The sequence below is a fragment of the Cherax quadricarinatus genome, chromosome 31 (assembly GCF_038502225.1).
Source record: "Cherax quadricarinatus isolate ZL_2023a chromosome 31, ASM3850222v1, whole genome shotgun sequence".
Lineage (NCBI taxonomy): Eukaryota > Metazoa > Arthropoda > Malacostraca > Decapoda > Parastacidae > Cherax > Cherax quadricarinatus.
The window spans coordinates 26503-39973 of NC_091322.1; the positions used below are offsets into that span (position 1 = coordinate 26503).

At 38.1% G+C, this 13471-nt stretch overlaps 1 protein-coding gene across 3 annotated transcripts in view; it reads right to left on the reverse strand.

Annotated features, from left to right (window-relative positions):
• The window catches only part of dgt6 (dim gamma-tubulin 6), a 34735-nt gene that overhangs the window by 20151 nt on the left and 1113 nt on the right, over nucleotides 1–13471 (reverse strand). The window contains exons 1-3 of one of the 3 annotated variants that reach the window (XM_070090145.1): nucleotides 12847–13235; nucleotides 10303–10448; nucleotides 7748–7924 (exon numbers count right to left, since the gene is read on the reverse strand). In XM_070090145.1, coding sequence (XP_069946246.1) covers nucleotides 7748–7924; nucleotides 10303–10428 — 303 coding nt within the window. In that variant the 5' untranslated portion in view covers nucleotides 10429–10448; nucleotides 12847–13235. Of the gene's footprint in view, nucleotides 1–7747; nucleotides 7925–10302; nucleotides 10449–12846; nucleotides 13236–13471 lie in introns of those variants that run through there. The other 2 variants (XM_070090143.1, XM_070090144.1) reach the window with 2 other exon arrangements.

Below are 13471 nucleotides of genomic sequence, written 5' to 3' on the forward strand. Positions count from 1 at the left end.
CAAGTAAGAGGGAGGTGAAAGTGTATAAACTAAGGGAGGAGGAAGTTCGGGCGAGATATAAGCGACTATTGGCAGAAAGGTGGGCTAGTGCAAAGATGAGTAGTGGGGGGGTTGAAGAGGGTTGGAATAGTTTTAAAAATGCAGTATTGGAATGTGGGGCAGAAGTTTGTGGTTATAGGAGGGTGGGGGCAGGAGGAAAGAGGAGTGATTGGTGGAATGATGAAGTAAAGGGTGTGATAAAAGAGAAAAAGGTAGCTTACAAGAGGTTTTTACAAAGCAGAAGTGTTATAAGAAGAGCAGAGTATATGGAGAGTAAAAGAAAGGTGAAGAGAGTGGTGAGAGAGTGCAAAAGGAGAGCAGATGAAAGAGTGGGAGAGGCACTGTCAAGAAATTTTAATGAAAATAAGAAAAAATTTTGGAGTGAGTTAAACAAGTTAAGAAAGCCTAGGGAAAGTATGGATTTGTCAGTTAAAAACAGAGTAGGGGAGTTAGTAGATGGGGAGAGGGAGGTATTAGGTAGATGGCGAGAATATTTTGAGGAACTTTTAAATGTTGAGGAAGAAAGGGAGGCGGTAATTTCATGCACTGGCCAGGGAGGTATACCATCTTTTAGGAGTGAAGAAGAGCAGAATGTAAGTGTGGTGGAGGTACGTGAGGCATTACGTAGAATGAAAGGGGGTAAAACAGCTGGAACTGATGGGATCATGACAGAAATGTTAAAAGCAGGAGGGGATATAGTGTTGGAGTGGTTGGTACTTTTGTTTAATAAATGTATGAAAGAGGGGAAGGTACCTAGGGATTGGAGGAGAGCATGTATAGTCCCTTTATATAAAGGGAAAGGGGACAAAAGAGATTGTAAAAATTATAGAGGAATAAGTTTACTGAGTATACCAGGAAAAGTATACGGTAGGGTTATAATTGAAAGAATTAGAGGTAAGACAGAATGTAGAATTGCGGACGAGCAAGGAGGCTTCAGAGTGGGTAGGAGATGTGTAGATCAAGTGTTTACATTGAAGCATATATGTGAACAGTATTTAGATAAAGGTAGGGAAGTTTTTATTGCATTTATGGATTTAGAAAAGGCATATGATAGAGTGGATAGAGGAGCAATGTGGCAGATGTTGCAAGTATATGGAATAGGTGGTAAGTTACTAAATGCTGTAAAGAGCTTTTATGAGGATAGTGAGGCTCAGGTTAGGGTGTGTAGAAGAGAGGGAGAATACTTCCCGGTAAAAGTAGGTCTTAGACAGGGATGTGTAATGTCACCATGGTTGTTTAATATATTTATAGATGGGGTTGTAAAAGAAGTAAATGCTAGGGTGTTCGGGAGAGGGGTGGGATTAAATTATGGGGAATCAAATTCAAAATGGGAATTGACACAGTTACTTTTTGCTGATGATACTGTGCTTATGGGAGATTCTAAAGAAAAATTGCAAAGATTAGTGGATGAGTTTGAGAATGTGTGTAAAGGTAGAAAGTTGAAAGTGAACATAGAAAAGAGTAAGGTGATGAGGGTATCAAATGATTTAGATAAAGAAAAATTGGATATCAAATTGGGGAGGAGGAGTATGGAAGAAGTGAATGTTTTCAGATACTTGGGAGTTGACGTGTCAGCGGATGGATTTATGAAGGATGAGGTTAATCATAGAATTGATGAGGGAAAAAAGGTGAGTGGTGCGTTGAGGTATATGTGGAGTCAAAAAACGTTATCTATGGAGGCAAAGAAGGGAATGTATGAAAGTATAGTAGTACCAACACTCTTATATGGATGTGAAGCTTGGGTGGTAAATGCAGCAGCGAGGAGACGGTTGGAGGCAGTGGAGATGTCCTGTCTAAGGGCAATGTGTGGTGTAAATATTATGCAGAAAATTCGGAGTGTGGAAATTAGGAGAAGGTGTGGAGTTAATAAAAGCATTAGTCAGAGGGCAGAAGAGGGGTTGTTGAGGTGGTTTGGTCATTTAGAGAGAATGGATCAAAGTAGAATGACATGGAAAGCATATAAATCTATAGGGGAAGGAAAGAGGGGTAGGGGTCGTCCTCGAAAGGGTTGGAAAGAGGGGGTAAAGGTTTTGTGGGTGAGGGGCTTGGACTTCCAGCAAGCGTGCATGAGCGTGTTAGATAGGAGTGAATGGAGACGAATGATACTTGGGACCTGACGATCTGTTGGAGTGTGAGCAGGGTAATATTTAGTGAAGGGATTCAAGGAAACCGGTTATTTTCATATAGTCGGACTTGAGTCCTGGAAATGGGAAGTACAATGCCTGCACTTTAAAGGAGGGGTTTGGGATATTGGCAGTTTGGAGGGATATGTTGTGTATCTCTATACGTATATGCTTCTAAACTGTTGTATTCTGAGCACCTCTGCAAAAGCAGTGATAATGTGTGAGTGTGGTGAAAGTGTTGAATGATGATGAAAGTATTTTCTTTTTGGGGATTTTCTTTCTTTTTTTTTTTTGGGTCACCCTGCCTCGGTGGGAGATGACCGACTTGTTGAAGAAATAAAAAAAAAAAAAAAAAAATGTATAATCTGTGGAACATAATGCTGTGTGATTAAGGAATCAATACAAATTAAAACATCATGTTTAGCATCAACAAAAACTAATGTGGTTTAACCCTTTCAGGGTCGCCAGGCCCTCTCCGAGACTTGTTCTCAGGGTTGCCCAAATTTAAAAAAAAAAAAATAGAGAATCTTTTCCCAATTATAATGACACCAAAAGTATGAAATTTAATGGAAAACTTACAGAATTATGCTCTCGCGAAGTTAGCAGTCTTGATAATGTTTACGCATCGGCGATTTTGCCCACTTTGAGCTCTATTTTGGCCAATTCCAGTGTACTAGTCAACAAAAATCATAACTATTTTGCTAGAACTCCATTTTTTTCTATCGATTGAGTACAAGAAACCACCCATTTACTGATTTCAACTATCCAATAAAGTGGTCAGAATTTAGCAATTTTGCCAATTTCACACAAACTTCAAAAGATGCCAATTTCCAAATAGGGTCCAGAATAAACAAGAAAGACATTCCTGGCACTAAAATAACAAGTTCTCTGTTCGTTAGTCACATCCCCAGGCCCCTATTGTATTTCTTTGGCTTTCCACTTTGAATTTTTATTCTTACAAAAAATAGAAGATTTACTGTTATGCAGACTACTGTATTTGTGTAGAAATGGTATAAATAATATCAGCGCACTTGTGAAAGAATATTAGACTCACTAGTTGACGTGTATTGGATGCTTGGCATGATTTGTTTACTTTTGAACTTTGGTAAAAATCGAACATTTCTGCTACTTTGAGCTCAATTTCAAGGTACTTTTCATTGTAAAACCAGTCAAAATCATCTCAATTTCTGTAATATGTCTTCCATTCTATAAAATGAGACCAGGAAAACAAGAATACAACAATAAATACCATACGAAAATGTAGTGCAAAGTTGCTGTTTTAATCCAAAAACACGGTCAGTTTTTTTTTTCTCATTACGCACTGTGTGCTGCAGGATTTTTTTTATACTGCGCACACTGACCATATAGACCCATTCTTTCATATGTATGCCTACCAGCTTTCTCTCACTAGATTTGAGGGCGCTAGAATTTAGGCATACTAGTACGTCAAAAACCCTGGGGCGCAAGCCGTACTTGTACAGCTGAAACCCTGAAAGGGTTAATAAGGCTCTTTGAGGAAAAATGAGGGATAGTTATCTAGAAATAAGTAATTTCCCACAGAAATGACACAGAGAAGTATCACTGCTGCCGTACTTGCCACAGATCGTGTACATATATGATTCAGAGTTCAGTTCGTTTTCATAATCCACTTGGAGTGCACACCTGCGAATTCTGCAAAAGAGTTTAGGTGGTTCGTTCTCTGATGTTTACAATATCAAGTTTTTTCTCACAGATATCCTAAGATGATCCTCATTTCTTGCTCTGAAATTTTGTAAGCCCTCCAACTTTTTTGTTTGACACAAGGGCAAGGAGTGCTGCATAGTCAACTTATGATCTGATGTAAGAAAAATACATCACTTTCACTATTCTCACATTAGCACTGTATCTGGTGTGAAATCCTGCCATAGCTCTTAATGCTCTTAGCCTTACTTTGAATTAACAAAGTCTGGTTACAACAAATCCAAGCAGAGGAACCTCAAATCCGAGATATCTGTATCTACCTAGATTTTTTTTTTTTTTTCAACAAGTCGGTCGTCTCCCACCGAGGCAGGGTGACCCAAAAAAGAAAGAAAATCCCCAAAAAGAAAATACTTTCATCATCATTCAACACTTTCACCACACTCACACATCATCACTGCTTTTGCAGAGGTGCTCAGAATACAACAGCTTAGAAGCATATACGTATAAAGATACACAACATATCCCTCCAAACTGCCAATATCCCAAACCACTCCTTTGAAGTGCAGGCATTGTACTTCCCATTTCCAGGACTCAAGTCCGACTATATTCTAGCCAAAATCCAGCGTGCAACTGGATCCTGTAGACTGCCTCCCTGCTGGAAAAGGCATCTATTATGTATTTTTTCCCCTTTTCCCACTCAAGATGATAAGCTCCAGGTCCTGGCACAAATCTGGTACATAGTAAAGGATGTTTTGTGTGTTGGAGAATTTGGTGGTATGAACCATTACAGAATCAGCAAATCTTAAAATATAATGATTGGGCTGCCTTGGTATGTATAGTATTAAAAAAAGCATTAATTAGAAAACAAAATAATGTTGGACTGAGGACACTTTCTTGGGAGGCTCCTCATTCAAAATCTTTATATGCACATCTATACCCTTGGAACAACACAAATTATGTTGGATAGATAGACTTTGGTCCAACATAGAAGCCATCCACCTACATTAATTCTGGTAAGTTCACTAATGATTAATGTACATTTCAGTTAGCTATATAAAATGTCCATGCACTTCTGCACACTGCTGTCAGTATAGAAACGCAATGTAAGAACATAAGAATGGAGGAACACTGCAGAAGGCCAGTGGCCCATACAAGGCAGGTCATTATCAAAATCATCGCCACCCAAGAAATAAAATGATCTGCCAAAATGCAGTATCTCTACTTATTCCTCTGATTGCAGGCACCTTACTTACTACCTCCTAACCAATGTGCACGCACACGCGTGCACGCACACACACACACACACACACACACACACACACACACACACACACACACACACACACGCCGCCACCAGTGAAGAGGCGGGGCCAGGAGCTCGGACTCGACCCCCGCAACCTCAACTAGGTGAGTACACCCACCCACCCACACCCACCTACACACCCACCCACCCACACCCACACCCACCCACACCCACACCCACCCACACCAACACCCACACTAACACCCACACCAACATCCATCCACCCCTGCTGGATGCTCAAGCCCCTATCTCTCAAAATACACATATGTACATTCATATAAACAAACATTTAAATTTTCAGATCTTTTTCTTGTAGGTAGAGTAATTGTAAATACGTACTAGTTATATTCCCTTGCTTCCAGTACTTAACCCTTTCAGGGTCCATGCTGTAGATCTACGGGTTTACGTTGAGGGTCCAAACCATAGATCTACGCCAAGAGCTCAGCTCACTCCAATAAGCTTTGAGCGGTAAATTTGGGCCTAGATATGAGAGAATACATCTACGTGATATGTGTGCACCACATAAAACAAATCCTGCAGCACGCAGTGCACAATGAGAAAAAAAACTGAGACCGTAATTTTCGATTAAAACAGCAGCTGTGCAGTGTTCTTTCATATGTTTTTTATAGTTGTACTTGCGATTTCTTGGTCTCATTTGATAGAATGGAAGATATATTACAGAAATAGAGATGATTTTGATTGGTTTTAGTACTGAAAATGGCTTGAAACTGAGCTCAAAATAGCGGAAATGTTAAATTTTTGCCGATGTTCAAGAGTAAATAAATGACCTCACACGTCTAATACATGTCAGCTGGTGCGTCTAATATAGGTGTGGAGTTAATAAAAGTATTAGTCAGAGGGCTGAAGAGGGGTTGTTGAGGTGGTTTCAAAGTAGAATGACATGGAGAGAGTATAAATCTGTAGGGGAAGGAAGGCGGGCTAGGGGTCGTCCTTGTAACGGTTGGAGGGAGGGGGTAAAGGAGGTTTTTGTGGGCGAGGGGCTTGGACTTCCAGCAAGCTTGCGTGAGTGTGTTAGATAGGAGTGAATGGAGACGAATGGTATTTGGGACCTGACGAGCTGTTGGAGTGTGAGCAGGGTAATATTTAGTGAAGGGACTCAGGGAAACCGGTTATTTTTATATAGCTGGACTTGAGTCCTGGAAATGGGAAGTACAATACCTGCACTTTAAAGGAGGGGTTTGGGATATTGGCAGTTTGGAGGGATATGTTGTGTATCTTTATATGTATATGCTTCTAAGCTGTTGTATTCTAGGCACCTCTGCAAAAACAGTGATTATGTGTGAGTGAAGTGAAAGAGTTGAATGATGATGAAAGTATTTTCTTTTTGGGGATTTTCTTTCTTTTTTGGGTCACCCTGCCTCAGTGGGAGACGGCCGACTTGTTGAGAAAAAATAAAAAATAAAAAAAAAATGTGCTGATATTATTTATATAATTATTACAATATTGTATAACAGTAAATCTTCTATTTTTTGGTTTGAATAAAAATTCATCATGTGAATTAAAAATCAAAATGGAATTCATTTGTAAAGCCTGAAAACGTAACTAATGATCAGAGAAAATGTTAGGTTAGTGCCAGGAATGTCTGCATTGTTTATTCTGGACCCTGTTTTGAAATTGGAATACACCTACCATCTGACTTATGACCTGCTCGACTTACGACCACTCGACTTACGACTGTGTTTTTTATACCAAATTTCTGGGAAATAAACAACTATTTGTGTTGTACACAGTGTTTATCCTAAACCTTACAGTACAAAAAACAGTTCTAACATAAAAAGTAAAGTAAAACATGAAATACCAAAATAAAACAATAAAATAAAGTCATTACAAAAATGTTTTGTTGATATTCATTAGTAAAGTTCGACTTACGACCGGTTTCTCGGAACCGAACTCGGTTGTAAGTCGGATGGTAGGTGTATTTTGAACTTTGCACTAAATTGGCCAAATTACCAATTTCCAATCACTTTATTTTGTAGTTGAAACAGTTGAGTTAGTGATTTCTTGTGCTCAATCAATAGAATAGAAGTAATACTAGTGAAATAAGCTAAGAATTTGGTTGACTGGAATAAGGTAATTGGACTAAAATGGGAGTCAAAGTCGGCAAAATTGCCGATGCGTAAATATCGCTGACACATCAAAATTCGCGAGAACATAATTTCGTCAATTTTCCATCAAATTTCAGACTTTTTCTTTTATTATCTTCAGAAAAAGATTCTCTACCATTTCAAAAGAAAAAATAACAAAACTATTTTTTTTAAATTCTTGGACACTGGTGCACCCTTTGAAATTTGGCCTCTGGACCCTGAAAGAGTTAAGTTGCCTTCTGTGACACAAATGACTAATGAGGAAGAATTCTAATGCACTTCTCCAAGAAACTGGGAAATGACAGGAATAAAAACTTAAGAAATATAATATAGTGTATAATAAGTTTATTTAATTTTTCTAATTCTTTCAACAAACCGGCCATATCCTACCAAAGCAGAGTGGTCCTAAAAGAAAAACAAAAGTTTCTCTTTTTTAACTTCAGTAATGTATACAGGAGAAGGGGTTATGTTTATTTAATCATAAGCATAAAAATTACCTGCTGAAGGGACTTGTACCATTCAAATGTTGCCTTGTGAAACTGGGCCTCTTGTTTCTTGTCTATAAATGGCCAGCAGTCTCGAAACACCTTTGCTGCCTTCTCTTGATCAATACACACAAATAAAAAATGTAGTATGGTTTCTCCTAATCTCTTATTCATATGAACAAACATTTTCTGAAAAAATATTTATATTTTACAACATAGAATATACAGTACTACATAAAGAAAAAAGAGTATAGTAGACTACATGTAATAAGCATTGACAATCAATGAATATTAAATGCAAACTTCGAAGGCTTTAAATTATAAAAAAAAGGCATACTAGAAAAAGGGCAGACACATCAACTTATTGGAAAGATCCATTTTTACAGTAATTAACAGGTGCCCAACTATATATAAATATTCATGAGTTCTGAAATCTGCCCAAAATAAGAAAGCACAGAGTTGATAAAAGAAAACATTATAAAAAGCACCCTTTAAGTATTGCATAATGTGGGCAATTCTTCTGTGAACACAACAGTTTATGATAAAACATAAAAGTTGTATCCTTTTACAGACGTAGGTTACCTGTACAGTGGAACCTCAAATATCGAACTTAATCCGTTCCAGGAGCTAGTTCTAAATTCGAAAAGTCTGAAAATCGAAGCAATATTTCCCATAAGAAATAATGGAAATACAATTAATCCGTTCCAGAAACCCAAAAATATTCACAAAAAAATACATTTTATAGAGATTAATTACAGTTTTACATACACACAACAAATACTATAGTGTTCAATTATGTATATAAATATAAAATAACATTTTTACATACCTTTATTGAAGATTGGTGATGGCATCTGGAAGATAGGGAGGAGGAGAGAGGGAGTTGCGGTTAGTGTTTGGAAGGAGAATCCCCCTCCATGAGGACTTCAGGTAAAGCCCTCTCTGGGGTTACTTCCCTTCTCTGTCTTATAATGCCACTAGGACCAGCTTGAGAGTCACTGGACCCCTGTCTCACAAAATAACTGTCCACAGTCCTCTGTTTCTGGCGCCTCTTTAACATTTCCCTAAAATGGGATATGGTTCTGTCACTGAACTGGTTCCAGGAGTTTTCTGTACCAGATCGGCATGCAACTTCCTTGCCTTTTCGCAAATAATCGTCTCTGAAACACTATCACCTGCCATCTCTTTATCCTTGATCCACACCAGCAACAACTTCTCAACCTCTTCAACTATTTGTGGTCTTTTTTTGGTTAGCATATTAACACCTTTCGCAACATCAGCTTCTTTGATTTGTACTTTCTTTGCCACAATAGAACCGATGGTCGACTTGTTTTTCCCATACATCCTGGTAAACTAAGCAAGTCTCACACCACTCTCATACTTCTGTATTATTTCCTTCTTCACATCTATGGTGTTTCTCACTTTTTTTACCACAGGGGTACCACTAGCAAGTTTCTTTGGGCCCATGGTAGCTTATTTCACAATCCCACAAGCACTAAACACAATGAAATAATCATAAAATGTTTGAATGAGAGTGCAGGTTAGTGTTCACTCAAGCATCAACAAAGCCATATTGGCTCACGGCGCTTGCGCGGGGATGCGGACAGAGCGGGCTGGCGGACAGGTCCGGTACCCGGCAGTCCGAAAATAGGGGGCGCATTCGATAATAGGGACAAAGTTGATTCGAAAAAAGGGTTCTATTTTTGAAACGTTCGATAAGTGATACGTTCGAAATTTGAGGTTCCACTGTAATAAGATTGTGCATCTGTGATGTCAATATTTAATGAAGTTAGTTTGAATTAAATATTTTTTATAATACTGTAAACAATAAAAAATGCACTTATACAATGTACTGTACCATATACATATATCATGGCTCCATTCCTAGTCTTTCTGTTTTCCATTTTCTCATGGGACATTTATTTTAAATATGCCTTTGCTTTAATTTTCCAGGATACTGTATGCCTACCTATCACTTTCCTCAGCACTTCAATTCAATAAATTCTCCTTGTTAACTATTATTAGTTATTCTCGTCACATGTCCAAGCTATTATTATTTCTTGCATGTTCTACAAGCATGCAAGAAATAATCAAAAATAATCTTCTATACACTTCCCAAATAATGTACGTGTACTTGTTTGTTCCCACTTTTTACAGTAATTCCACAAGCACTTCTTAAACAGTTCCATTCAACATTCAAAATCTTAGATCTGTACCCATATTTATGTGGGTGAACTAAACCTGCAAAGGTGTCATACAGCACCTGAAGAATGGGAGGTAATTAAGGTTGATCCAAGGAAGGGGAGGGATGGCTTCAATTCCTTTGATCAAAACAACCCCACTTGAAGGGCCTAATATATTAGGAAAGCAATACAATACAAATTATTATTATTATAATCAAGGGGGAAGAGCTAAACCCGGAGGATTATACAGCGCCTGGGGGGGGGGGATGTGGAAGGCATTCAGGCTTAATTCGGGGAACTGGAGCACAGATCCAATTCCCTAAATCAAGAGCCCCTCACCAACATAATACAATACAAAACAATAACAAAAGTAATGCTCTTCACCTGGTTTACTGGTGTTCGTAGTGTGTGCTCCAGAGCAGTAGCATCAAGACCAAGGATCAGCAGAGATGAAAATAGTATCTGACCTGTTTCTTTTGGGTCAGTAAGGCAAGTTTGTAAAGCTGACATTTTGATATTTCAACCTGAAACTATGATGAACTTAACTTATTAAGTGTAATAATTATACAAAATTAGACATTCATGCTAGTTTTTTTTTTAGGCAATTACATTTTGAGCAAATTCACAGGCCAGTGTATTAGCCACTCAGCTGACTAGCTCTAATAAGATTCATCCAACTAGGTATATTTCTATACATAATTAGGAGGTTAGCATGGGCCCCACTGTGACCACAAATGCAGGTTTTAACAGATTTTGAGTCAGGATGGCAGCTTTGAGGGACTTGAACTATAGTTCATTTTAGCCACACAGGTGTGGGATTCATCCATAAAAACCTGCAACTGTGGTTACAGTGGGACTCATGCTAACCTTCTTATGATGAATAGAAATATACCTAGTTTGATGAATCTTATTAGAGCTAGCTGGTCGTGTGATTAACACACTTACCGTGCGACTTTTAGCACTCGCCTGCCATGGGTTCAAACCCCGCCCGTTCCATGATTTATTAAGATTTCCTGAGTCATAATGTACTATAAATGTGGCCATAACATATGTACCTTTAAAATCATTATAAAAATTTAAATGTGTGTGTATAACCTAAATACAAACTTACAACCTAGCTTTGGTCATTATCATTATATGTATTACATACTGTATTTATTTTAAGGCTGCCCAAAAGCTCTGCATAACCAGGGGCTTTCTATAAAGTATGTCAGTCATGTCAATTAATCCTATACACACAACCAATTACAGTTGGGGTCCCACAACTCTTCCACACAACCAACTACAGTTGGGGTCCCATAAGAAGTGTCCTTGGCCCTCTCCTCTTTCTCATTTACATCAATGACCTTCCGAATGCATCACAACTACTTAAACCCACATTATTTGCAGATGACACAACATACTTCTTCTCTCACCCAAACCCAGTCATACTGGCCAACATTGTTAATGCTGAATTGCACAAAATATCTACTTGGATGATGACTAACAAGCTTACCCTCAATACTGAAAAAAACTTATTTCGTTCAGTTTGGAAACAGAGCCACAAATGTTTCACTTAACATAGCGCTAAATGGATCACCCATCACAAGACGCACAGAGGGAAAATTCCTAGGAATCCACCTTGACAGTAGCCTTAAATTCCAGACCCATATACAACAAATTTCCAAGAAAATCTCTAAGACAGTGGGCATAATATCAAAGATACAGTACTATGTTCCACAATCAGCTCTCCTTGCACTGTATCACTCACTCATCTACCCTTATCTCACCTATGGAATTTGTGCATGGGGATCAACAACATTAGATCACCTATGACCACTAATAACCCAGCAAAAAGCTGCAGTCAGAATGATAACAAATTCCCACTCCACACAGCATACCCCACCAATATTCAGAAGTCTAAAACTACTCACTGCAAAGAACATCCATATTTATTCTTGCACCTACTACATACATAGAACACTACACCCACAAACCCTTCACTCAAACTTCTTCTCACCAACCTTAATAGGACGCACAACCATAACACAAGACACAGATCACTGTTTGATGCACCCCATGTCCACATCACACTACATAAGAACTCTATGCACATAAAGGACCCCAAAATTTGGAACTCATTACCAGTAAATACTAAAGTAACCTGGTCTGAACATCAATTTAAGACTCTTCTCAAAAACCATCTACTCACCCTAAACTAAATATTCAATACTCAATACTGAAATTTGCCAAAAGATCTCCCAATTACCTAAATCTTAACACTTCAAAATTTAATACCCAAAGTTCATACATAACTTAATACTACTCTGCATTGTAGTATAAAAACCTGCACAAAACTATACTGCCTTACACCATATTGTAGCATTCTCATACTGTAAACTACTTTCACCAATGCTCTATATTATATTCCAATAATTTAACTTAAATATTTACTATTGATATACACAACCTACAAAATACTTTCAAATTGTCCCAATGTAATATCCCCAGATTGTAATTTGAGTTAACTTACTGTCTGCTTTAAATAAAAACAGATGTACAACTTAAACTCTGATCAATTTCTCTAGTACTGTACTAAGTAGTCTGTAAGCCATTAATTTAGTCTGCCCATAATGCCATGGCATGATAGCGACTCTCTTTGCATTGTAACTTATTATTGTAACTACAGAATCTCAATATAAACTTGTAAAGAAATAAAAATTGTATTGTATTGTAATTATAGAATGTACTAGTATAAAGAAATATTATAATCAAGGGGAAAGCACTAAACCCATAAGATTATAGTACCTATGGGGGGGATATGGAAGGCATTCAAGTTTAATTCAAGGAACTGGAGCACAGATCCAATTCCCTAGATCAAGAGCCCCTCACCAGCATCAAGGAACCTTCCTTGAGGGGTATATAAAAATATTGATTATCATTTAGTACCTGGGGAAAGGGAGACAGTAGATAGTAACTCCAATACCCTGGATCAAGAGTCCATCAGAGGCATCAAGGCACCTTCATAAATACGTATATATTATTAGTTTTGTCCGAAATGCTTTGCTATGCTCTGAGTACACTACGAGTTAATGAGTTAACACAGTAAGTGTTAGTAGTCTGTCCAAGACTGTTCAACTGCATCCCAGTATACATAAGGGGGATTACCAATAGACCCCTGGTTGTCTTCAAGAGGGAGCTGGACAGGAACCTAAAATCACTACCTGACCAACCGGGCTGTGGTTCGTACGTGTGTGCAGCCAGTAGTAACAGCCTGGTTTATCAACAACACACCTAAAGCCAATAATAACCCGACAAAAAGCCGCAGTAAGAATAATCGCTAAATCCCATCCCTGGCAACACACCCCCCCACTCTTCATAGATCTAAACTTACTCCCTGTTCAGAACATCCACACTTACTACTGTGCAATCTATATCTACAGGACCTTAAATTCCAATATTAACCTTGACCTAAAATGCTTTCTTGATAGTTGTGACAGAACCCACAGGCATAAAACCAGACACAAACATCTCTATGACATTCCCCGTGTTCGACTAAACCTTTACAAAAATT